We start from the raw sequence: 27,626 nt of genomic DNA on the forward strand, positions 1-27,626 counted from the left end.
GCCCTCTGTCCCGCCCGCCCCCCCCCCCCGGTAAGTGAAGATATTCATGGGACATGCCCCTTGGGCTAGTATGCAGATATAAGTGAGTATATACCATTTGAGTCTTTCTGCTTCTGGGTTAACTCACTCATTATGATTATTTCTAGTTCAACTATTTGTCCAGAAATACTATGGCATCAGCCAAGGACAATACAGGCCATAAACTTCAAACCCCTACCCAGATCTAGCCAATGGACAGGACATTCTCCACAGTTGAGTGGAGAGTAGGGAATGACTTTGACTTTCATAGGTACTCTAGTGCCTCATATTTGACCATGTCCCCTGGAGGAGGAGATCTGGTGGCACTGAGAGGAAGGATAGCAGGCTACCAAGAAGAGACTTGATACCCTATGAGCATATAAAGGGGGAGGATGTCCCCCCTCAGGCACAGTCATAGGGGAGGGGAGTAAGGGGAAAATGGGAGGGAAGGAAGAATGGGAGGATACAAGGGATGGGATAACCACTGAGATGTAACAAGAATAAATTAATAAAAAAATATTTTGAAAAAAAAAAAAGAAAATGTTTAAGGAAATGTTACACACAAAACAATGACTTAGGAGTACCAAAGAAATCAGAACTCCACAGAGTTTGTTTTAATTTCTTTTTGAATACATGTAGTGATTAAGAACTCAAAAAATAACCTAACCAGTTCCAAGAACTCAACAGGCTCAGACTTCTCCATGCAATCTGTCTGTGGAAGGAGCTATTTACAGCATGACTAGAAGAAAGTTTATTTGCTGCTATCAGAGAAAGAAGCTTAATGAGAAAAGTCTCGCACTGTGGTGCAGCTGCATTGCCATGCAGCCCTATTTATTCTTAAACCATGCATGCTCATCTTAGTGCGAGGACAAATTCATGAGAGGAGAGGGGAACCTCAAACATTGTGCTTGACTGACTATCTGCTATGAGGTGCACCCAGTCATTAGGCTTAATTAGAGTGAAATTAGATGAGATGATATCGTACTTAAATTGTCATATATGTTAACCACTTTCCTTTGTCTATTAAATATGATTTATATCTTCTGCACCAGCTGTCAGTAGTTCAAAGACAAGAATTTCTAGATTCTGGTATATGGAGGAAATATGTTAAAAGGGAGGGAGTCAGAAGGCAAAGAAAACCAAGGAGACTTAACTACATTTGCCTTTAGGATAGCTCTAAAGCTGGAAATAAGAAAAAAACGAGTCAGAGAGTAGGCTCAAGGGACATAGCAAACCACATTTTTCTTATGTGTCCCTTCCACATGGTGATCTGGAGGTTCCTAATAGACTCCATCTCTAAATTCCTTCAGAAAGGGATGGGAAGGGAGAGAAGGACAGAGAGAGGTGAAGGGAGATGGAGAAGGAGATAGAGGGAGGGGGAGGGAGGAGGGAGGGAGGGGAGGAAAGAGAGGGGGAAGGGAGAATAAATGGCTTTTGAAATGACTATATCCTTGTTCCCATGCAGGTTCCCATGCAACTCTCTTGGAGAAGGAAAATTTCAAGACATTAAGGCCTGGGTCATCATTATTATAATGTTAATTTAATTAGAACAAATGAACACATATATGGCCAGCAGAGTTCTGAGACCAATAAAATGAAAGAGTATCATTTACAAAAGATTTTCTTCATGTTGGGAGACACCCGTTAATTCTTTAGAGATGAGTTCACTAGAAAAGTCTGTTTGCATGCAATAGGGACAATTATTACCATCACCACCCTCTGTTTGTGGGTGAACGCTCAGCAGAGACTAAGGTACTGAGGGACAGCTTAGACCTGAGTCTGTTTGTCTCAAGACAATGAATATTTCTCTACTGTCCTTGTATCAAAAAAAGCCTATCCTGACTTAGGTCTCACAAAGACTCCTAGTAGCAGGGCCGTAGAGACTGAAGAGGACACCTTATAACTAGATAAACCTCCTAGCAGTAGGAGAAGAACACAAACCCATCCACAAAAACTTCAACTCAAAGCTCACCCTGCCTACAAGACGTGCAGGGATAAAGACAGGCTAGACAGAACAGAAATTAAGAGAAGGCACAACTGATTCCTAGCCCAACCCAAAACCCACCTCACGGGAGAGAATCAACCCCTGACACTATTAACGATACTCTGTTATGCTTTCAGACAGTAGAAGTGGAGCAGGAAGGAGGAGGGAGGCTATGACCAGGATGTAAAGTAAAAAAAAAAAATAAATCAATAACAAAAAAGAATAGATGCTACATTAAAAATAAAGATTACGTCTAGTGTGGAATAGAACTCCTGGGGACATGGACATCTTATACGTTGCTCATGGGAAAAAAAAACCTAGTGCAGCCACAAGGAACTCAGCATGAGGGCATCTCAAAAGTCTAAAGGTAAAACTACTGCATGGTACAGCTCTATGATTCCTCCCCAAGACTACAAGTCACATATTAGAGATTATTAAAATGTTTACTCATCCTTTGTGAAAAAGTTTATGTGTGTATGTGTGGTTATGTGGGCTTATGTGCCTGACATGTGTACACGATCCTGCAGAGCAGAAGAGGACATCAAACGCCTTGGAGCTAGAGTTATAGACAATTCTGAGCTGCCTTGTGGGTGATAGAATTGAATCCAGAACTTCTGGAAGAACAACCAGTGCTCTTAAGCTCTGAGCCATCTCTCCAGCCCCTTCACAGAGATTCTTACAGTCCACATTCATCACAACAAAATTCACAACAGCCAAAATGGGGAAATAGACTAGATCCAACAACAGAGGGATTTAAAAAAAAAAAAAACATGTTTTATGCACACAATGGAATTTTTTAAAGCCATAAATAAAAATAAAGATATGTTCTTTGTAAGAAAGTAGATGAGGCTAGAGATAATCGCATTAGCAAATTAAGTCAGTCTCAGACAAATGCCATATGTTTCCTCTCATTTGTAGTTCCTAGGTTTTATATAGATACATAAAAGCATGTCTGTATACATGACATGAATGTAGAAGTGAAACTGTCTAGGCAAATAAAGGTGATTAATGGGATGGGGAAGGAAGTGGTGGCAGAATAAAGGAACATTAGGAAATATGTTTCAGCACACACCATGTACATGTATGGAAATACTCGCATGTAGCACAGTACCATGTTCAGTGAACAGAGGAAAGGAAGGGATAAGCGTAACCAAAATATGACCTCAAAAATAAGCTGAAAATAGAGAATAAAGAGACTTATTTTAAGATCTCTTCCCCCACAAGGAAAGAAACAACAACAAAATTTTCTCTGCAAAGCAATGCTCTTCGTGGAAAGCACAGGCTGCTATTTTCCCCAGAAATCGTATTGGAACTAGGGCATTGGCAGAAGGAGTCAATTCATCGTTATTGCAGTTCCTCCTCAACAAAGGTGAATCAGGAAGAACGTGCAATCTATTATCTCAGGATTAGCATCCCTAGGAAAATCAAAAGGAAGATTTTCAACATTCTGCAGATTCCGTGTGTTTTTAGCCATAAGTGCTTCCTAACGGCCTGAATGTGAAAAGTAGATATGAGAAAATCATTTTTATGAATACTTTGAACGGATATGTATGGAGACAGCTGATATCCCACACTAACCATGCCTTCCTATGACCTGCTCTGAAGCATACTTTCAGCTTCTTTTAATCTATTGCTGTTCTTCTTTTCCATTTTATAACTGCTTTTATTTTAGATAGCAAACATGAATATCACTGTTTGTCTTCTTGACTAGCTTTGAAATAGGTCCTGGGTGAAACAAGTCCAACTACAGATGCTATTACCTTTATGCATGGTTCTTGATCATTAGAGGCCTCTGGAAATTCACAACAAGGTCCTGAGAACTAATTTACATATTCATGACTCCTGGTTCACCAAAGCATGATACCATGAAGTGCTTATGAAAGTCCAGTTAAGCTACTCTGAATGTTTTATGGAAATTATAAATATATCTACTCATACAAAATGAAAATGCATTTCAGTATTGAGATGCAGAACATTGGCACTGCTCACATTATTGCATTAAAATCTTTATTCTCATGGACTGCTGCCATACATCACATGTTGTAGTAGTTGGAGAAAGGTTAGTAGGCTTAAAAGACGTAAATTAGTTTTTTTCCATGCTATCATGTCAGTAATTACAATATATCATATCTCTCTCTCTCTCTCTCTCTCTCTCTCTCTCTCCCTCTCTCTCTCTCTCTTTCTCTATCAGTCCAGTTAAGTCTCTTACAAAAGTAAATTCTTTTACAAAGAGCTATGACACATGGATGTGTCCAAACCAACTTTCTCTATAGCATAACCATGCTGACAGCATAAGAGTAAAGAATGAAGGTCTTTGCATTCAACCAGAAATGTATACTTTTTGAACCTAACATGGTGGCTTACGGATGTGATTGCACCCTCAGGAGGATGAGACTAGAGAATTGCTTCAAGTTTAAGGCCATGGAATACATAAATCCATGTGCACTGGGAATCAATATCAGTCATGTGATTTCTACAGGAATGCTAAGCATATTGGTAAGGCAATTCTATTTCCACTCATTAGTGTTCGGATCCTGGTTTTTGCTTTATCAAGTCATTCATGCAAACATCGGTGGGGGTTTTTTATTGAAGTAAGCACAGTTATAATATGATGCAGCCATTGAAATAACTAGAGACTGCTTGAGACCATAGATAGGAGCTCCCATAGACTAGCCTTACACACAAATGAGAAATAAAATGTTAGGAGAAAAAAAAAAAAACCAACTTTATTCACATATTTAAAGTTTTAAATACCTGAATTCTTCCTTCCAAAGAATTTCTTAAAAATAACAAAAGGCTTTATCACAATTTAATTTTATCCTCATTCATTTTTTTTAGGGCTTCACCCACCACCACCACCACCATCACCACTGCCACTGCCATCACCAACAATATCCTACCATGTCCATCTTATCTGTGTTGTGGACTGTGTGTCAAATGGTAAGCATTTGATTGGGAAAGAATCTAATCTGCAATTTCCTAGAAGAAATTCCACTGTAGTCCCATTAGGGAACAGCTCGAGGCATTACTCTTGGAAAAATTGTGTCAAGCCATTTGGTGCTCTTGGTTACTCTTACAGGGCCTGGCGAGTGGGGAACTAGAGGATATTAGAGTGAATTCAGGTTCACTCACGACACTGCCCCATCCAAGCTCCAAACCCTCAGATTTCAGAGGTTTTCTTTTTTTTTTTTTTCCTAGTTTCTACACTTTAATAAATTATTATTTGATGCCACATGAAGTCCACTGGGCAGGCCCATAAACTTGGCTTCGCTGTTGTATCAGTTACGTTTGCAGACTTGTGTGATAACCATGGGTACCTTGGGCTAAGGAAGGCTGACAGCATATGTGATGTGACCAGGCTGCTCTTTGTGTTCTGTTCATCCCATCCCATGTGCTAGGGCTTAGTACCAGGAGCCTCTATCCTGAGATCCCCTCCTCATGATTACATGACCAAATGGCACTTTCCCATCTAGGTCAGCAACAATGCCAACCACTGCTTAAGAGACGCTTCCCCTGGTACTCAATTTCAGTTAGGTATTTGCGTTACAAACTCTGATTACAATGCCCTCTTTTCACTTTTGTATCATACACGATTTGATTCTTTAACATCTATCATCATTAATCAACATAACAAGTCTACTAAGTATAAGGAACATTTACTCTCTACAATCTATGTATAAAGAAATGGACTTTTTGATCCGAAGTACTATATATCTAGTACTGTGCCGGATTCATATTTATATGTGATAAATTGTTAGCCCATTAACTGAAATATTTATCTTCTGGAATTGCAATTTGTCTCTCTACACATGGTGCATAAAGAGATTTGGGTGGGAAATCTGTTTCACTACATATAATCTGATAAAATGAATATAACACCCAATTCTAGAATTGTGGCTTGGGTTTTATAAGAATTCAAGGGTTTAATGTAAGCCAAAGAGCCATAATAATTTGCAATCAAATTATTCACTTGTGATTTGTATTCACATATTTTAATTCTAGCCCACAGATATTTAAAAAGCACATCCCATTTAGCCTCCAAACGATAGCCTTTCAAACAAAATAGCTTCCTTTATTCTTTTCAATTAGCTAGCTTGTGTTTCTTAATTATTTTATTGTATGCATTGATTTGTTACTTTATTCAACAAATAATTTTGAGACACCTAAGATCTGAAAAATACAATGACTCACAAATCCCAGTTTCCTTCTTGAATACATGTAAATAGGAAGCTAAATTATTCAAATAATCAGCAAAAATTAGAGAACTTACTGAGGGCGTGGGCTATAGAAAACCATCCCTAGAGGTTCTGTTTTAATAGGTCTTCAGTGGAATCTGAAATTTCATTTCTAAGATGCCCAGAAACTACAGTATCCAAGTACAGGAGCTACAGATCAATGCACCAGGAATTATACTTCATGTGCCAATGAGGTTGAGTAACATGAACATGGAGAGGCAGGAAATAGCCATCAGAAGTAAAATATCTGTAGTCTGATGGAAGAAATTATGTTGGCCATGAAAACTGGGAGAGAATTTGAATGGGGTCTCATGTTTTCTACCTTCTCCAAGGAAAGTATCACATTTGTGTAAATATTACTTTTATTTTGATAAACTTATGACTGAAATTAATTTAAGGGAAAGTATAAAACTCTGCTTGGTAGAAATAAATAGCAACTGTTACATCAAGAGTCCCAAATTTTATCATTTTTAAACTAAAGCATATTATACACACATTTCCCCTTTTATTGAAAATAGATTTCTTTTCTCATGCAATATATCCTGATTGCTCATCACTTGTTACCAGACAGTTTTCAGTTCTGGGGCTGGGTTACATCCAATTGAGTTGTGGGCCAAAGGAGTCCCATGGGAATCCCCAAACAAGACAGACTAGTACCAAGATTATACAGTGTTCTCCATACACTGACAGCCAGGCCTGATTGCTGAAGAGTCCTGAGTTTTAATACAGAAGTATCATAGCAAGAAAAATTTTGCTATATACTTATTGGTAGGAACATAAACATAAAAATGAAGGAAATCCTTAAGTTAAAAAGCTTTGAATCTATAATGAGTGCATGATAAAGTTGATGGGATAAATGAAATCATATACATTATGCCACAGTGCTGACTCTGGCCTGAGGAGCACATATGGACTCTGGATTAGTACCTTGGCTATCACACTGTTCATAGTCTTTATTTTACAAATTGCTTGCTTTATAAAGTGTATGACATCTATAATCTTATTGATAAATTAGTAGAGAGATCACTAGCTACAAGCTAATCAGAACACAGATAAACACACCCTTCTACACAGCCCTTTACTGAGAGAAAAAATATGGCCAATATAAACACTGTGCATGGTGGCAGAATATGCTTTTGTGAGAAATGCCTAGAGCTTAGATATGCTACTCTGAAGTAGGACAAAAAGAAGTTCCAAGTCAGTTTCAACTTGAACACAGTGTTTGACATTTTAGTGCTGAACGTTATAAACGTTGATTATAATCAATAAACTGCCTGATGGGAAATACAGCATATGAATATTACTAAAATATGTGCCAACTCCATACAGCAATTCGGAAATCATAGCTATGGTTAAGCATTTTTTTTATAATTATACCCAGTAGTTTAGCACAGCTAATGAAAACAGATTAGTTTAACTCTGCACCAAAGTATCATGTTTGCAGTTTGACATTGACAGTGTCAGGATTATTTACACCAGGGAAATTAGCAGAGACTGAAAACTCAGATTCATCTTTTGTTTCTCTGTGTCTGCCTTTCTCTTTCTCACATATTCCACTCTATTTCCTGCTCTTTTCCCTCTTCCTCCATTCGCAGAGTTTTTACTAAGCACTTTTCAGTTTCCCACAAAGATTGACATTAAAGAAACTTTGATCACATACATATATTTAGAAAATGAAGAGAAAGTGAAACATTAGAATTCCCTGGGCTAAAATTAGTCAGTATGCATTCTAGAGCTGTTTATCATGTCTTTCTACCAAAGATTTCATAGTCATGATTAAACCAACTCATCTTCACCAACATGCTTTGAAAAAGAGGCATCATTGACTCATTCCTTATAGGAAATTACAGGTCTATTCAGGTTAAGCAACTCACTCAACATGTATTCTTTCTTATTATTCTTTTAATAGGCAACTTGAACTTATACAAAGACGTGGTGCTTAATGTATTTTATTTGACACATATGTGTGCATATATTATGAAATCTGTAAGATGAGATAAGAAACCTTTTCTTGGCTTGCTTAGTTTTCTGATGAGAACATCTGATTTTTTTAAAATTGACTGTTACACTTTATAAGTCACAGAGCTGCCTGAGGAGGAGCTTGTTCCCTTCAGCCTTGGGAACGAGGGCAATTGAACAGGACGTGGCACCCAGCTCTTCAATTATTACAAGAATCATTTAAGGAAAGAACTTTGAGTTGAGTTACTTTAAGAATGAAGAAAACACAACTACTGAAGGTTTGATGAAACTCAGTATTCTCGCAGTTTTTAGGAAATAAAGTCTGATTTACATAGTTCATTTCATCAAGTCTCAAGAAAGGTTTGGCATTTCCGATGTTCTTTTAGATCTTAGCAATTTGACTAAGTGGCTGGGCACTTCCAGGAGGGCTTATGCTTGGTGTGAGGAAGAAATGCATTTCGCATGCATGAAAGAAGTATGTTTCAATTTAGTTACAGGCAAATATCATAAGATGTGGAAAGCTTAGCATTCTCACTAATTTTCCTAATTTTCTTTTATTTTCTTGGGGCGATGTTGAGTTGAATTACCTCTTGAGCATACTGGGCAATACTACATTGATGGGGAATTTGCACAGAGTTTTTTTGTGAGTCTCTCTGACAACATCTTTTAAAAGTTGAGAATTTACACACACACACACACACACACACACACACACACACACAAACTATATGAATCTTAATTGAAAATTTTCACAGTTCAAATGATAATATGCAAGATCAAACAAACACATTTCAAGCTGTGGCTTATGAAGTCTCAACAGAGGCTTTGGAAAGCTTAGAAGTCTAAATGTAGGGTATTTTTTAAAATTAAATGAGTAAAAGTTTCATCTAGAGGGAAAACGGGTAGGTAATTTTCAGAAATAACTGGATACTTAATAACTCTCAACTGAATCCATACACTTTATTTGGAATCCATATAATTTATTATCAGTTAAAATTGTAAGATGATAATTAAAGATCTGGAGTAAACTGAATATAGCTTTTGTGCATCTGCCTGTCTATGTGACTCATTTTTTTAAGAGTACAACTTTGTGAATGAAGCCTTTAAAATTGTGAAGTTGTGGTGTCATAGACTAGATAAAGTATTTTATCAGAATTATTAGTGACTGTCTTTGAGGTCTAAGAGTTAAGCACTGACAAATACTGACAAGTTTTTTTTTTTGTTTTTTTTTTTTTGGCCCACACTGATATCAATTATAGTAGGCTAAAAGCATTCTCAAAATCTGTACCCTTATTTAATCTTTTGAACAAGATTTCATTAATAAGTGAACTGCATATATTTGATGGACCGCAACATGAAGACTTGTAAATAAATATTTACAGGTTAGGCACTACCATTTAGAACATTTCAAAAATGATGTGCAGTTTCCCAAGAATAGATTGACCTAATGAAATATATATTTAAAGAGATGATAGATAGATAGATTGATCTTGGAAAGAGAACAATATAAAATTTCAAAAATATATTATAATGCAATAGGACACTATTTTTTCATACTATAGAATAAAACCAAACTCTCCATAGGAAATATGATATCATCTACATTTTATTAATTCATTTCTAATTAAACATAACTTTAAAATGCAGCACTGTCTATTAACCTTTCAAAAGTATATCCTTGAGCCCAAATCCATCTCCTCTACCTTTTAAGCTAAATAATACCAACAAATAGCAGCAGCATGCACAGAATTGGGCAGTCTGGAATAGGTGATACAGTTTTACTATACAGCAGTGACTCACTCTTTCATCACTGATGGTGACTTCTGAAATTGTTATGCGGAAGCAAATGTGTGTCATAAATACTCTCAAGAAGCATTAATGATAAGTCATCATGACTTGCTCACTCTGAAGGAAGAATAAATGTAAGGCATCAACTTAACATTTATTGAGATGCCGTAGCTGTGCAACAGTGCTGACAAAAGCATATTAAAATCATTTGAAATATAAAACATGAGGGAAAATTAACTCAAGAGGCCAGAAGGTCATATAGTATCAATCATAAAATAATGTATGTTGAAGAGACTTACACGCAGTGCGTACACACGTTTGCACAGGCATGGTGGCAAGTACAGAGGCTGTGTAGAACATAGTGCTGATCCTAAGTTGCTTATAAGAGATAGTCAAAGATGGCATAAAGCTCCCTAGGATCCAACCTATCTTCAGTTGTGCTGCTGAGGGGACTTTATGATGTCACCAGGCAAGTGGCCCCTTTGTAGAGATTATTTTTTTTCTAGCCTTTTGGTGATTAAGTGTTAGCCAAAGGGATGAAGACAGATAAAGTGTGTGACTTTGAGCACAAGACTGCCTGCTCTGTCTTTTCTCTTATTCCCCATCTCCTTAGGATACAGCATCAAATAGCTGATGATCTGGCTTCAACCATGTACACAGCAGTGTCTGTTGACTTTTGGCCCAAATCACGGCACGAGGTTTTCTTGTTCTTCCAGCCTCCTCCACTTACTTCCAAGATATCACATAAAACCAAAATACATTTCTACTTGAACAGGACTGTCTCACTTCAGGAGGTCTTTGTTATTACAACTTAGTTGATCCATGAAACAATAAACAACAAGACAGTTGTATACCGGATACTGTCTGGTGTTGTTATTCATCATAATTCAGCTAAATTTTTATATAAAACATGCTTTCATTATTCCAATTATTTAAGCCAAAAGCTGGAGTCCTTCGCTCTTTGCCTCCTTTCACAAGCTACTAGCAACCCACCAATCCAGCAGACTAGCCAAAAATATTGGATGAGCTTTCAAAGTGGGCTCTAAATTTGACACATTTTTTTATTATTTCTATTCTTTTGCTCCTTAATTCCAAACCAAGAATTGTTATTTCAAAATTTTCTCATTAATATCACAGCTTCCTTCCTGCCATTAAAATATTATTTCTCATACATGATAAAGGTTTCTTATTAGTCATAACATAGAGAATTATCAACTATTTAAAAGATATCAGCATGGCTATGGTACCATCAGAGCTCTGATACCCTACCGATTTGTTATGCTCCCTAACTCACCACCCCCATAATCACCCACTTCTCGGCAGCCACGCTGCTATTTATGCTGTTATTTGACTATGTCAATCAAAACCTTGTCTAGAGCATAGCACACTTCTCTAGGTCTACAATCCTCCTACCCCATCATGAACTCAATTATACCTCTGCTCAAACTCAACCTACAAAGCATCTTCCTTGACTACCGCATTCAGTACAACTAGCCCCTCTTCTGCTTATTTTCTAGGTACCACTGCCATGCTTGATAGTCATAATATCTACTGCACACAGACACGTCTCTGCTATGTATCTCCTGTCTTTGGACATAAGAAATATACTGTATTCAGAAATAATTCTGTATTCCTTTCTGTGTTGTAACCATAATCCTTAGAACAGGGCCTGACACAGAGCCTATGCAAAATTACTAGTTCCTAAATCAGTAAGTTTTAGGAATTAAATTAATAAAAACCCAGTCTGGCTAAGTTGCTATAGGGAGAGCACAGTGGATGTTAGCCTCTTCCAATAAGATAATCTCGCTCTACTGGGAGATAATGGACTTCTTAGGACAGATATGTTGGTTGACTCCAAAGGGCTGCAGCATTTGAGAGCATGTAATTCAAGTGGAGGAAATACATACTGCCACAGATACAATGAATACAGAAAGATTAGCCACAGTCATGGTGTAGATCATGCAGAATTGAGTGGAAGCAGAGCAGTTGAGCAAGTGTCCCTTCACATCAAGTGCAAGACTTGACATTGACAAGAGAGGAGATGGAAGCTGTATCTAGACCATTCCCCAAAGCTTAGGCAACTACCTACACAGATCAAAATTCAAGTTCTTGTCTGCCAAGTCCCAGACTCGGCTGACTTCATTTCTCTGTAGGGACTTCTATCCTGAAGGGTTTGCATTTTTTAACCACAGGAGGGCACTGGAAATGTGAATCAGGGGATGTAATGACGGGAATACATTTAAAAAATACGATTATATGATTATGTAGAAAACACATGAAACTAGGATAAACCTAAGTAGAGAATGGCTTAGGTGGGATGTCAGGGAATTCAGGCAAGAAACGATGGAGGCATGAATGAAAACAGGGTCAGACAAGGACAGTCGAGAGCAGACGACACACAGACAAGACCAGAGCTTGTGATGGAATAGCTCCTGGGTTGCACTCTGGGCAGACTGTTACAGAGAAAAGATGATGTCATGTACAAAGTTGAGGAACGAAACAGACAAATGGCAAAGAGGATTATTTCCATCATGGCTATCTGGCCACACAGCTGCTTTAATGGGTAGATCTGGATTAAGCATCCAGGATTTATGGCTTTTAGTTCTTTGGCCATTTCTCCACCTGACATCTGAAACCAAATGGCTAGCTCTTGTGACATAAAACACAAAGAGACAGAGACCTGCTTCAGGAGTTTAGCTATGTCAAGAAAAGCCTGTATTCTGAGCATGAAAGAAAATGTATTGCTGCACAGAACACTGAACTATGACATATACTTTTAACAGTTTTAAAATTAATTTTCAGCACAATATAATATTATATGTATACACTGTTAGAGTGAAGCCTTTTAAAGAAATCTCTCCCTGTGACTTATAGTGGGGCAATAGAACAGTCCATAAGGGACAGAAGCTCCACAAGAAGACCAAAAGATCCAACAAATCTGGGTCCAGGGGGATGGAGGGCCTGCAGAGACTGATGCACCAAACAAGGACCATGCAAGGAGAGGACCTAGGTCCCCAGCTCAGATGTAGCCAATAGGCAGCTCAGTCTCAATGTGGTTCCCTTAGTAAGGGGAGCAGGAGCTGTGTCTGACATGGACTCTGTTGCCTGCATTTTGATCACTTCCCCCCGGTGGTGGTACCTAGCCAGGCCACAGAGGAAGAGGATGCAGGCAGCCCTGATAAAACTTGAAAGGCTGGGGTCAGTTGGAAGGAAAGGAGGGCTCCTCCTTTCTGAGGACTAGGGGAGGGAGATAGGGAGGACTGGGAGGAGACAAGGGAGGGGCTGCAACCTGAATGGAAAGTGAATTTTTTTAATTAAAAAAAAATTAATTAATTAATTCAGATTACATCTCAATTGTTTTCCCCTCACTTGTATCCTCCCTTTTCTCCCTCCCTCTCGCTTTCACCCTATTCCCCTTCTCTTGAATAATTTTTTAATTAAATTTAAAAAAGAAAAAAAGGAAAGAATCCTGTCTTTGAAGACAACAAGTGGAAGGAATAAGATGTTTTTTTCTTAGGGATTTTTCCCAGCTTATTCCATGAGAAGTGCTTAGTACTGTCAAAAACAAGTAGATGTACTAGCAAATGAAAAGGCTCTTCAGCTATTGAGACTCTAGGCGAGAGTAGCATGGAAGAATGGGGAAATAGTAGGACCCACAGGGTCCTGGAAACCTACAATAAGAACTTTATAACAGGCAGATCTGGGTCCTGGCGTCCTCCTCAAACTAAGGTACTAGACAAGGAGAATATAGGCAGTAAGCTTCGAACCCCTACCAGGACCTAGCCGACGAACATGATATTCTCCACCGTTGAGTGGAGAGTGAGATCTGACTCTCACACAAATTCTGGTGCCCCTTTTCTGACCCCGTCCCCTGGATGGGGAGGCCCAGCGGCACTCAGAGGAAGGATAACAAGTTACCAAGAAAAGACTCGATATTCTAAGAGCATATATAGGGGGAGGAGGTCTCCCTTAATCACAGACACAGGGGAGGGGAGAAGGGAGAAAGTGGGAGGGAGGGAAGAATGGGAGGAAACAGGGGAAGGGCTAACAATCGAGATGTAATATGAATAAATTAATAAAATTTAAAAAAATAAACATAAAAAAATAAAGTATGATATTGCCATCAAGAAAAAAAAAAAAAAAAAAAAAAAAAAAAAAAAAAAGACAGAAAGAAAATGTAACACAAGAGAGAGAAGCCGAGATTTCAAGCCCTCACTTAGCAATGAGAATTTTAAGAAAGGATCCATCCAATCAATAGCTGACATCTTACAATTACATATGTATGACAGCTACAAACTGCACAAACTGCATGGGATCATGTGTGAAATACTGCACTTTCTTATTTAATGAGACCTTTTATGGTATTACAACACTTATTGTACTGAGTAATCAAAAGACAAAATGTCAGATCTAATGAGACTTTGAGTAATAGGCAAAGTATAAAACTACTCCCTTCAAGCAAAATGCTGAGTAGATTTTTAAAAATATATAATCCCTTTAGTCCTTCTGAATGAAAAGTCTAATTAAAAATTAAAGTTTCAGGACCCTGCTACACTAATTCAGGGTAATTACTGGGGAACCCAATTCAATTCCCTATTCTTGAATATTCGAAAGTGTGAAACTGAACCCACAAAATGCATCAAGGATACTGTCAAGCTGTGAAATGGAATATGTAATTAACACAATAACAAGCACTTTAGTACAAATTATTGGCTCACTCATATTTGCACAGGCAATTGGCCCTTGATTTAAATGCTAAACACTGTAAGAATTTTCACTTCTAGTCATCAAGTCTTTATGTAACACAGATTTCTTGGGATAAATTGTGCATAATTTAGGGGAGAACCTCAGTATCTGATGTTCTGAACCTTTAGCTGATGCTGGTACGCTCTGTGAAGCAAACATCACCTGCTCATGTTAGCCTCCAGGTTACATGGCTCAAGCAGTGTTTCGTATAACTTTTGGCCTTTGGGCTGCTTTACAGTACTAAAACCTACTGAAAATCCCCCAAAGTTTCTGCTGCTTTGGTTTGTCTTGTTGATGTTCATACTATCAGATTTTAAGGTAAATTCAACAGGAAAGAAATCATGCTACAAACTTAGCCATCTTCCCAGAGCCAGGGAGGTCATGACCTTAGAAAGGAACCTACCACCACTTTGCTACACCAGCATAATTCTGAGATAGATTCTATAGCTTACCCTGCACCCACACATAAGTGCAGTTACCACCCCTCATCAAAGAAGCTTCTGTTTACAGCAAATGAAGACCCTCACAGGAAACCACAATTGAACACAGTGTAGAGATCAACAGACCTTGGGAGCCCAGCCCCAATGGATACATTTACATCACAGCCCCTATATCTCTGGCTTGGGAAACGTGGAAAAAGAGTCAAGATATGAGCCAGAATACAAGGAAGTCTGTGAAATAGTCTCCCTAGAAATGGCGACATAACCAAGGCTAGCTCAGTGGCAACGTCAATGGACACGTTAACATGAAAAGGGGATAATTTGGAGGGGTTCCACCCTCAGACAAAGAACTACATCAACTAATGGTCACTGGAAGATGGAGAATTTAGCCTCTTTCACGAATCCAATACAAAGCATTCAGCTCTGAACCATATATACACAAACAACAAAAGCAGATCCAGTGAATTGTATTTATATATTTGTGCATAAATAGACATATGTATATATGTGTATGTATAATAATAATTAAAGAAAAATAGGCTATCAATATAAGAGTTGGGAGAAGGCTATGGAATGAGTTGGAGAAGCAGAACTGAGGGAGGCTGAAGGAAAGGAAGGGAAGGGAAGGGGGAAGTGATGTAGCTATATTTTAATTAAAATGTATAAAAAATTTTAAAGTACAATAAATATAAAAACAGTTTAAATATGTATTCATTTAAAATAATAATTTTATTATACATTAGGGAATGTTTTAAAAATATAAATTAAATTGGTTTTTTTGAAAGCAGTTTAATTATACACTTATTTAACAAAATATCATCAATCAATTTTCAGAGCCATGTTAAAGGTAAATTCATCACTGTTCTTTTTTTGGCATATACATTTATAGTATTACACATAAATAAAATAAAATACATATAACAGAAAGAACCATGAAACAACCAGGAATTATATAACTGTTGCATCCATGGTGTTTTGGCTAATTGTATTTGGCAACCTTGCAGAAAACATCTTTCCTAGCTTGGTAAGTCTAAAATTCTGAATGTAAACGAATATCTACCATATCTCATCTCTTTCAATCTAAAAACAAACAAACAAACAAACAAAAAAACAAAACAAACCAGCTATTTAGACCTAACCATGTCTTATCCCCTAAACAACTAAGCTTAATTAAAAAGACAAAACTATCTGGTTTTCAAGCCCATCAGAGACTTGAGAAGGAATAAAACTTAATTACCTAAGTAAACAGGAAGTGCAGGTTAGTAGCTTCCAAAATGAGAAAATGACAGAAGACAGTTTGCTGCCTGAACAGTCACCCGAAACTCTCTTAACGTCGGTGCATCATCTACAGCCTTCTGGTGCAAAATAACTGACATATTTTTGAGACAGTTTAAGAACGCTAACAAGAAGTATGGTCATTTTCTACTTTTGAGAAACCCAGTTGACTTCAGGCTTAGGAAGACACTTCCATTTCTGTTTCTGCATTCATCTTGTTATAATACCACAGTCTAGAGTGTAAGCCTCGAGAACAGCCTACCATATACTCACCAGAGAATGAGACAGAAAAGGATGAATAGCATGCTGTTGCTACCTGTTCTGGTCTCAGTGAGCCCATAGAAAGGTCCAAGACCACACTTCAAGAAACACTACTTTAAGAATATCAGTTTTCATAAAATAGGAAAGAATGTTCAGCTTGGTACATACATTTCCCACGGATAGTAATTTTAATTTATAAACATTAGTAGTTATGAAATCTGTTCAAATATGCAACTTTCATTTAATCTGATGCCCATAAAACAAATACTTTAATTATAAGAGAGCCATACTCATCAGTCTTCCCATTATGCCTGGCCCACTGCCTCACTTCTGTACTGAGCTTTCTGACATGGGCAGTCACTGCTCTTTTGAACAGCGTCAAGGGGTCCTCAGGAAATCCAAACCTCCCATCGTCAGGGCTAATCCCCTAACTCACTCCCTAAAACATGAAATTACCTCATTTATTTACACACCAGAAAGTGCCATTACATTTACTCCCATTATTTGCATAAAAAAAACAAGGTTGTCATTCCTAATTTCTCTTCTTATCACATCCATTGCTAATTGACGTGCGGCCATGTTATACCACAACTTCTGCCTATTCCTGTTTGCCACCACCATTTAAGCCCCTGTTGCATCTCACTTCAATTAGTGTTATCACTTCCTGGCTGGCACCACTGGTCCTCTCCAGGACTCCATGATTCATTTATTACAGTCTGTAAAATCCATTTTAATACTCATAAATTATAAGCCAAGCATGTCTCACTAATAACGACCCCCCAACTCCCTCTAAATCCCTGAGGATGAAGAGGCAAAGTTCAACAAAAGTCTTTCCGTCTACCACCACTGCAACTCCAACCCATGCTCTCTAACATGCCAAACCTTCTCCTTGGGGTTTGCTTTACCTGGACTCTTCTATCCACACATTTGTTGGTCTTGCACTTTCTTGACATTCAGCTCTCAGCTCTGATTTACTTTCCCAGGGAAGTATTGTCATATCACAGAGTGACAGACTCACCCAGATTCATTAGCTGCACTATTTAATTCCAATTATTTCTAACATTTATCACCACCTGAAAGCTGTTGGCTTCTGTCCATATGCATTTTTGGTTTCCCTTCAACCATCATCAACATATATATCATGTCAGTTTTTTATCCCCAGTGGCTGCTAAACACAGTAATACTGAATGACTTAAATATTACATTTCTTGAGTATAAAATGAATAATCAAATAAGTTCATAAGTTAGTTTCAATAAAGAAACTATTTTTCAAAAAAGTCACTAAGTATTTCTTTCTATTCTTAATTGTTAAGGATATAAAAATTCAAATATTCTCACACTATTCACTCAAAGGCACATTGTAACATGCCATGAATGGGGCATCATCAAGTCTTTGCTAAGTATATTTGTGATCTCAAAATCAATACAAAAAAAAAGTTCCAAGGGAGTTTTCCAATTTTAGAAAATTTGAACTTTAGAATTGACAAAATAAACACACAACTTAAATTAAAAGAATTTAATCCAGATATTCAAAGCCATCTTAATTTTCTTTCAAAAGAGCAAACAAAATGATTGTTAAAAACACCTACAGATTGAGTATTTCTCTTCTGCGGACTAACTTTTACTTCACTTGAACACATTACTATCTACACTGATGGAGGAAAAACCCCAGAGTGTTTTATATGGTAGAGCAATTCACCTCAGCAAAGTTAATCAGATTAGGCCTCAAAATGGAACTAAATAAATCACTAATGTAAGTGTATTCTGTAATAACTCCATGATATATTAAATACGCATGAAATATAAATTCCCAGAAATTTAGTTTAATAGCCTTTTAAGTCGTATCTATTATAACTCTAAATCTCTGTGTGATACTTATACAGGTTTAGGACAAAAATATTTTGTTGAAATAGGTTTTAGAGTAACCTAAGCATAAACACTAGCCTGCACCTTTCCAAGCCATGATAGTTCAATTTCTCAAAAGGGAGGCCACTGGAGAATTCCAGAACGAATATCTGAGGCTTAATCCAATGGTGTCTATATTGGGGTCTGTATTTTGGGGTGGACTGTTGCCATTGTAGCCATAGTCTGAAACTTCCCTGTTTGGGGAACTTCTGTCCTTTCTTGGAGAATATGCCCAAACCATTACAAGCTGTTCAAGGATGTCTCAATAGAGGATGGATACCAAACACATTAGTCTAACTAGCCTCCCACAAAAGTCATTGGAAATCTTATTAAAGCCTCCAAGGAAATTCATGGGTGTGTTTTTAAAAATGAATCCACAATCACAAGGTCTTATTAGGTCTTATTAAATGTTTAGAATGCACACCACCCAACAGTTCTACGTGATGATGAGGTAGGTGAGCCTGACCTTGTTATCAGGAAATCAGTGTTATTACACTCTGGTCGAGGTACTAATCACATTTTCTCCTCACTGTTTCAACCATGCTACACTTATTCTTAATTTTCACCCAAATAATACATATTTGAACTTCCAAAGCTGGCATTCCTTCAAAATGAAGAGTAGAAAAACCGACATTTGAGCAAAGTGAATGAGAACAGAAATAAACTTGAAGATCCATAATTATTCAAAGTGACAGTAAAATGGAGAAAGGAGACTTACATTTAAACTGTGTGATTTGGGAATTGAATTACAGATGGCACATTGGCTCCTTTTTTAAATTGGTTACCTTTTTCCTGCTACTATCTGAAAACTCTATGCATGGTAAATTTCAATTACTTACAATTTCTGAAATCTCCAAAATTGAGAAAAGTCACAATGCTACCTTTTTGTAATGTAACGAATAAAGTTCAACTAGTATGGCTTCATTTTACAAAGTCATGCCAGGACTGGTTAGCTAAATCTGCCAGTCAAAGTCAGGCCCAGCAGTGCATGGCAATATTCCCAGCATTTGGGATGCCAGGGCAGGAGGCTCTCGAGTTTGAGATCAGCCTGAGGTACAGAACAAGAGTCCCAGGGTCTAAAACACAAAGCAACAACAATAAAAATATCCTTCTTCCAAGTGGGGAAGTTTTCAATGACAGTGGCTTTGGTCAAAACATTTGGGTAGTTCTGCTTGGATTATACAACAAATGTTTTACTTGGTAATGATACATATAGAATATCCTTAGTATACTTTAGTCAAAAAGTATATTGCTCAATTTAATAATCAAACCTGTCACTAAATGACTTGTCATTGTTTCCAAATATATAACAACTCCCAAGGGGGGAAACCCACTGTGGGACATTCAAAAACATATTTGCCATCTCTCAGGATTATTTACATTCTAGAACATTTTGGAAAACAATGCACAATATAAAATATTTTCCAACTTCATATTTTGAGAAGGAAACTTCTTAATGCATCACATGCCTGACTCAAACCCATGCCTTTACAGATACCAATACTTACATATGCACGACAAACACTACCTTCCAGGCTTTGTGAAAGAGACACAAAACCAAGAACATATAAAAATAAGAGGTTATACTTTACTGCATTCAAATTAATAATCGTTATCCCTCTGGTTTTACTAAGACAAAAATACAAGCTCTAGATAAGAAAAAAATATTTACAATGATGATAATTGTCAAGGATAAGCTCCAAATATGTAATGTTAACTCGCATCAGAAAATGAGCAGACTAACGAAGACTCTTGAGTGGGGAAAAAATGGCTCCTAGGTATAGGAAAACAAGCGATACCTCATTAGCAGTTAGAGAGAGGCAGGTTGAAACCACAAGACAACACTGAGCATCTACCCAGCAGATTAGTTCAATGTTAGCCAAATAAATTCACCACAAATAAAAGAAACAAAAATGGAAATGTACACAAATCACAATCAGATATTATCAGCTTAATAAAAACACTTTAGAGAGATATCTGGTATCATTTAAGAGATATACGATGCTTTCTTGGAGGAAAAATAGAAATAATACAATTATACTGGGAAGCTAAAAAAATAAGTATATGGACTGTAACATGTATGATGAAACAGAATATAGTATAAACCCATCAAATGCCCAAATAACATCTCAGGATTATTAGGGTCATGGAAAATTTAGGGCTATTCAACACTAAACATGAGCTTTGTGCGGTTGGGGTGCTCAGAAGGAACTATTTTGACCTAAGGGATCTTACAAACTAACTTGGAGAATGCTCACTCACAAACCAACGGGCTCAGAATTACCAGGTTAGGGGGAGATAGAATAGTTGCAAATGTGGTTTAGACACTGGAGTCCTCTTTCACCCACAGAGTTAGTCCTAGAATATGCTACATAATCACTTCTAAAATGCCTCCAGACGTTGATGCAAAATAAGTTAAATTTTGATACATTGATATAAAATTCAAATTTAAGAATTCACACACAGTATACATATTTTTCTACTCTCATGTGAAGTATTATACCCACAAAACTCAACTATAATACAGGCCTTACTCCTAAAACTTTGAAAGTGCTATTGTAGGCTGCTTAGGATAATTAAATAATACAAGTTAATTGTTAGTTGACCAAATCATGGTTATGTCAATTCCTAGTCTATTTCTATCACAAGAACATACATCCTACGTTTAATAGATAAATATGATTCTATAGATTGATACGGTAAAATAGTTAGATAAGGTCTTCAAAAATCTCAGAGCCCTAAAGAATACAACATTTAAATATATTTTTATTCATTTAAAGATTCTTTGACAAGAAGACAGGTTAACTCCTGGCAACACCGAGTCTACCTCAAAGAAGATGATAAGCATCAGTGAATCTCCTTATGGAAATGGTTGCAAATGTGGCAAACCAGCCACTGGGCAAAACATCCTTGTGGGCAAGCTTGGATGCATGCAGAGATGATGGCTAAACTCTGCCAAGATAGGGTAAGCAAGTCCTCAATAGTTCCTGCTTCACAAATATGTTTGTAAGATATTTTGGGCCAGAAGGCTGAAGATGATGCTCCAAAGTTATTGAGAGATTTGGGCGACTGTTTAGGCATCAAACTGTCCCTGTCAATTTCTCACTTTGGAGGCTGCTTACTGCACTTCCTGTATAGGCAGGTAATTAATTTTATTCCTTCTCAAGTCTCTGATGGGGTTGAAGACCAGATAGTTCAGTTTTACAATTAAGCTTAGTTGTTTGGGGGTTAAGGTGTTTTTAGGTCTAGATAGGTATTCTAAGTTGATAAAGATGAGATATGATAGAGATTGATTTACATTTCAACTTTAGATGCACCAAGATAGGAAAGATGTTCTCTTCAAGGTTGCCAAATACAAATAGCCAAAACGTTATGTATGTAACATTTCTATAAATTCCTGATTGTTTCAGTGGTTCTTCTTGCTTAGGTAGTTTATTGTATATAAGTATACTAATATAAGTATATATGTAAAAAACAATAAAAATTTCATAATTCTCCCCTCCATCCCCCAAAGAAAAGAAAAAAGAAAAGAAAACAATGCTCTGTTGCTCTTTCTTCAGTTAAAAAAAAATGCCTCCAGAAAGTGCTTTTGCTACCAGATAAAGCTGCTCATTTCATTTTTAAAGGTTTTAATTAGTAGGTTATTGATTCTCCAGATAACTTAAATTAAACTTCTTTGTAACTTGCATTTTTCCTCTGGTTACCTAGGGTCATGCAAAATAATTATATTCCCATATGAGAGCAGTTTAAGTATTTAAGGAGTTATGTTTTCTTCCCAAACTGTACATAAGTAAAATATTGCCAGTTTTTATAAATGCATAATTCTTGAATTTGATTGACCATGTTAAAACCTCTTTTGTACTTTGTATCCCCAAAAACATTATGATTGTTCCATGTGCTATATAAATGTCTCAGTTCCCTGTCTCTGGCTCTGTTATCACATATGAAATATTAATTTTTAAAATGCATATTTGATATTTAAGACTTCCTTGGTTATAAGCTTTCATAAATACATGTTTTGTTTTGCTTTAGTACAATATGATTATACATGCATGAACATGGTTCTTTGCATAAATATTACAAGTGTAGTTCTCTAAGGTAGTTATAATAATAACTCAGTGCACTTATATTTCAACTATTTTAAATATAATAAACATGGGTGAACATAAAAACTCCTAAGGTCAACAGGCAACACCTGACATTAATAAAATAAAATGCTCTGTTTCTCCTGTTACATTTACTTAAAACTACTGCATATGGAAATGAATTCAGTTCCCTCATACACACAGGTAGCATTTTGAATGCTAAGTGAAAGACATAACATTAATGTCCGGTTTTATGTAAAATCACTCTTCGAATGTCAGCATTCACAATGTCACTTAATGCCATACACAAAATAAAAATTTTGGAGGGGACTAACAGTTACAGTGGGAAGTGTGTAAGTTTACCATAGAAGATGGCTAGCATGAAACTAATAGTTTTGAGTATATGTAATATATGCAAACCTGCAACCATGAACTTGCCAAAAACTGCATCAAACCAAGTTGTTCAAATGTCAGTCTTTCCTCTTTTGATTTTGAAAATGCTACGAATTATCCGATACTGCTTAAAAGTAGTGCATAGGGGTCCATTCCAACAATCATTTCTGTCACAAGCTAAGAGGTGGCTCTTGGGAATGCTTTTTTATTATTTAAATGTGTGAAAATAAAATCAATGCTAGTGATTTTAGGCAGAAAAAAAAAAATGGTGTTTCCTATGTTCAAAGAGTTTAACCCTAAAGAACAAGTATACAGCGGTGAACTAAGAATTAAGACATATCACAATTCCTTCCATGGAAAACATTAACTAAGGAGGAGACAAATTAGTTGCAGATTTTCTGTAGAGAGCTTAGCTCCCAGCTAGGTGTGTAAGACACTCCAGGGAGCCTGGGTAGCAGATCTGAAAGAAAAAGTCCTGGCTTGCTCTCATAATGAGCTGTTGTCACTCTGCCTGGGCAGACTTTTCCCCTCTTGCAATAATATCACTTCTCATCATGTAGTTTGGTAGTGTGCATCTCTGTGAGTCCATGAACTGGGATAGTCATAAGTCCCATGCTGTTTCTGTCTCTATCTGTCCTTGGAAAGTTAGCATTACTGAATACTTGAGTGTGGGAATTCCAGGGCTCAGCTTCATATTTGAATAGCCTCGTGGAACACGCTTGTCCACATGATCTAACTTCTCCAGGCACCAGCTTTTCTATGTACTAGTGCATACATAGCATATGTTCTCGTGACATGATTCATACATAATAAAGGCAGAGACTTTAATAATTAGCACATGACTAAACAGTATCTGGCAAGAATAAGAACTTAAATAAATTATTGTCATTAGTAAATATCTTATTTTAAAAACCAACAATAGTGATTCCACTCAAAGAGTTAACTCTCATAGGCAATTTTCAAAATACACAGAAGAGATGTGTGATTAAAAAGAAATTAACTACCAGGTGAGATTCCTGAAAATATATTTAGGATTCTAAATTGCTAAACTGGATTTTTTAATGAGAGTAAACTGAGGATTACCTTTCTAATAAAAAGAAGACCATAGTATAAGTATTAACAAACAGTTCATCCCAAATCAGGCCAATGCCCATTTCGTTGTGAAAATAAGCTATAAAATATATAGTAAACCACTTATACATTTGAGATGTATATATTTGAGATGAGCCTGAGGCAGGTTTCCCTCCTTTACACCTACACTATTACCTTAGGAAGCTGATCCCAAACAATTCTTGATGAGATGTGAAAGTGATGCTTTATTATATTGTAATTTTAAGTGTCTGAAAGGATCATTTTGCTACAGAAAATAGTTAGATAAGGTCTTCAAAAACCTCAGAGACCTATAGAGTAATGGCATTTGAAGATGTTTTTATTAGTTTAAGGAATCTCTGACAATAAAACAGATTAACTCCTGGCAACACCCAGCCTACCTCAAAGAAGATGATAAGTATCAAAGATCCTCTTTATGGAAATGGTTGCAAAGGTGACAAAACAGCCACTGGACAAAACATCCTCATTTCAGGCACAGACAGAATTCTGCATAATGGGCATGTTTGGATGCAGTCAGAGTCGACGGCCAAACTCCGCCAAGACAGTGTAAGCAAGTCCTCAATAGTTCCTGCTTCACAAATATGTCTCTCAGAGACACTAGTCCAGAAGATGATGATCCAACATTATAGAGAATTTGGGCTGACTGTTCAGGCAGCAAACTGTCTCTGTTACTTTTTCATTTTGGAAGCTGCTTACTGCACTTCCTATATGCTCAGGTAATTAATCTTATCATTCTGAAGTCATTGATGGGGTTGAAGACCAAATAGTTTAGTTTTACAATTAAGCTTAGTTGTTTTGGGCTTAAGACATTTTTAGGTCTAGATATATATTAGGTTGATAGAGATGAGATATGACAGATACTGATTTACATTCAGAATTTTAGACTCACCAAGATAGGAAAGATGTTTTCTTCAAGGATGCCAAATACAAATAGCCAAAACAATATTTATATAATTCCTGATTGTTTTGTGGTCCTTCTTGTTGTATGTAGTTTATTTTATATATATATATATATATGTGTGTGTGTGTGTGTAAAAATATAAATGTATATGTAAAAAGTAAATAAAGCATTATACTTTACATCACATATTCGTATAGATCAGTAGTTCTCAACCTTCTGAATGTTGAAGGAGCACATGTTTCATTGCTATTTCATAACTGTAATTTTGCTACTGTTATGAATTGTAATGTAAGCAACTGATATTCTCAATGGTCTTAGGAGACCCCTGTGAAAGGGTTGTTCAACCCCCATAAGGCTCATGACCTACAAGTTGAGAAACACTGATAGAAATTAATCCCAGCACTTGGGAAACAGATGCAGCCTGGTCTACAAAGTGAGTCTAGGACAGCCAAGGCTACACAGAGAAACCCTGTCTCAAAAAAACAAAAACAAAAGCAATTTACATAGACATAAAGCATATTTACATAGTCAATGGATAAGCTGTTCATCAAAACAATTTCTATCTCAGTTTCCAGAGGTTTTTGTGGAACACACTATCCCTCTTCTTAATTAGATAGCTAATATGTCATTAAGCTTTCATTGCCTCTGTGGTACATAGGCAAGTGACTGAAAACATCATCTTTATCCGAGGAATCATAACAGGACGCCTAGTCAGCTGTTAAATGTTAAGGGTAGAGTTGATTATGCTGATTGTCTGACCTAAAAATCTTCCCATTATCCTGAATTATCATCCATGCATGGTCAGCATGCTCAGCGGTGTAGTTGTGGGCAGCTTCATTCAGTTAGCAAACCAACAACTTTCTCCAGGTGTGAATCATAGGGAATGCTTGTATTCTAAATACCAAGACTTCATATTAGACAACCATGGTACCTAATAGAGTTTTATCTCTTCGTGTGAACTGTTTCCCAACAAAGGAAGAGCGACAAGCATCCTTCCACAAAATACACTGCAATCCTTAGGAAGAATATGGGAAGAGAGTGAGTGGCAGAGGAAGAAGTTACTAATCATACCTTCCATGACATACACCAGTGACCCCACATCTCCTTCCTTGATGATGCAGCTGTCTTTGCCATATTCCACAGGGTACATACAATCCACAATCTCCTGGATCTGGGACAGCTCCAAGTTCTTCATGAAGTCATTGTCAAGAATGGCCTCCTTTATGAGATCCTTTGACCTAGAGCAAGAGAGAGAAGAATTGCTGACACATATGACCAGCCTTTTGTAGTTCTTGAGGCTCAATAGAGCTGGGCAGTACTCTGGCACACAATAAATGAATCTTCTTCAAAGGAATGAACACACACAGCACCATGACATCAGAAAGAGAAAAGAGAAATTCTCCTATAAGAAACTACCATTTAGTATGTGACCAACACACAAACAGCAAGCATATAGTTTCAAAATGTTTTACAGTGTTTTAATCCACAAAGTCTGAGGGGAAAAAATCAATGGATAAGTATTAAATTAAAATTTATAATTTGGTCTAAGAATAAATTAAGTCTATAAAATCATAAAAGAAATAATTTTTACCTTAGATATTATAAGAGAAAATTCATAATTTGTTGCATGCATCATTTACTAGACTATATTGGGATTTTTGTCATTTATATGTTTATTCATTACTCAGGATGATATTCTCTAGTTCTATTCATTTGCCTGTAAATTTCATGATGTCATCATTTTTAATATCTGAGAGGTATTCAATCGTGAAAATGTACCACATTTTCTCTATCCATTTTTTAGTTGGGGATATCTAGGTTGTTTCCAGTTTCTAACTATTATAAATAAAGCTGCTATATAGTTGAGCAAATGTCCTTGTTGTATGGTGGAACATCTTTTGGTATATGCCCTGGAGTGGCATAGTTGGATCTTGAGGTAGAACTATTCCCAAATTTCTGAGAAACCACCAAATTGATTTCCAACGTAGTTGTACAAGTTTGTACTTCTACCAGCATTGGAAGGGTGTTCCCTGTGCTCCACATCCTTGCCGACATGTGTTGCCACTTGAACTTTTTATCTTTGCCATTCTGACAGGTATAAGATGGAATCTCAGAATCATTTTGATTTGTGTTTTCCTGATAATTAATGACATTGAACATTTCTTTAAGTGTTTGTAGGCCATTTGAGAGTGGTCTGTTGAGAATTCTCTGTTTCGCTCTGTAATCATTTTTAATTTGGTTATTTGGTTTCTTTGGTGCCTAATTTCTTGGGTTATTTATATATTTTAGATATCAGCCCTCTGTCGGAGGTAGAGTTGGTGAAGATATTTTCCCTGTTTGTAGGCTGTCATTTTATTCTGTTCACAATGTCGTTTGTATTACAGAAGCTTTTCAGTTTCATGCCATCCTATTTATTAATTGTTACTCTTAGTACCTGGGCTATTGGTGTTCTGTGAAGTAAATTGTTTTCTGTACCAATGCATTCAAGGTTATTCCTCCCTTTCTCTTCTATTAAATTTAGTGTAT

At 36.8% G+C, this 27,626-nt stretch overlaps 1 protein-coding gene across 2 annotated transcripts in view; it reads right to left on the reverse strand.

Annotated features, from left to right (window-relative positions):
• LOC127189483 (cGMP-dependent protein kinase 1-like) overlaps positions 1 to 27,626 on the reverse strand; it is a 459,464-nt gene that overhangs the window by 263,710 nt on the left and 168,128 nt on the right. For both annotated transcript variants that reach the window (XM_051146332.1, XM_051146333.1), the window contains exon 2: positions 26,172 to 26,338. In XM_051146332.1, coding sequence (XP_051002289.1) covers positions 26,172 to 26,338 — 167 coding nt within the window. The remainder of the gene's footprint in view (positions 1 to 26,171; positions 26,339 to 27,626) is intronic.

Source organism: Acomys russatus, chromosome 5 (genome assembly GCF_903995435.1).
Source record: "Acomys russatus chromosome 5, mAcoRus1.1, whole genome shotgun sequence".
NCBI classification, from domain to species: domain Eukaryota; kingdom Metazoa; phylum Chordata; class Mammalia; order Rodentia; family Muridae; genus Acomys; species Acomys russatus.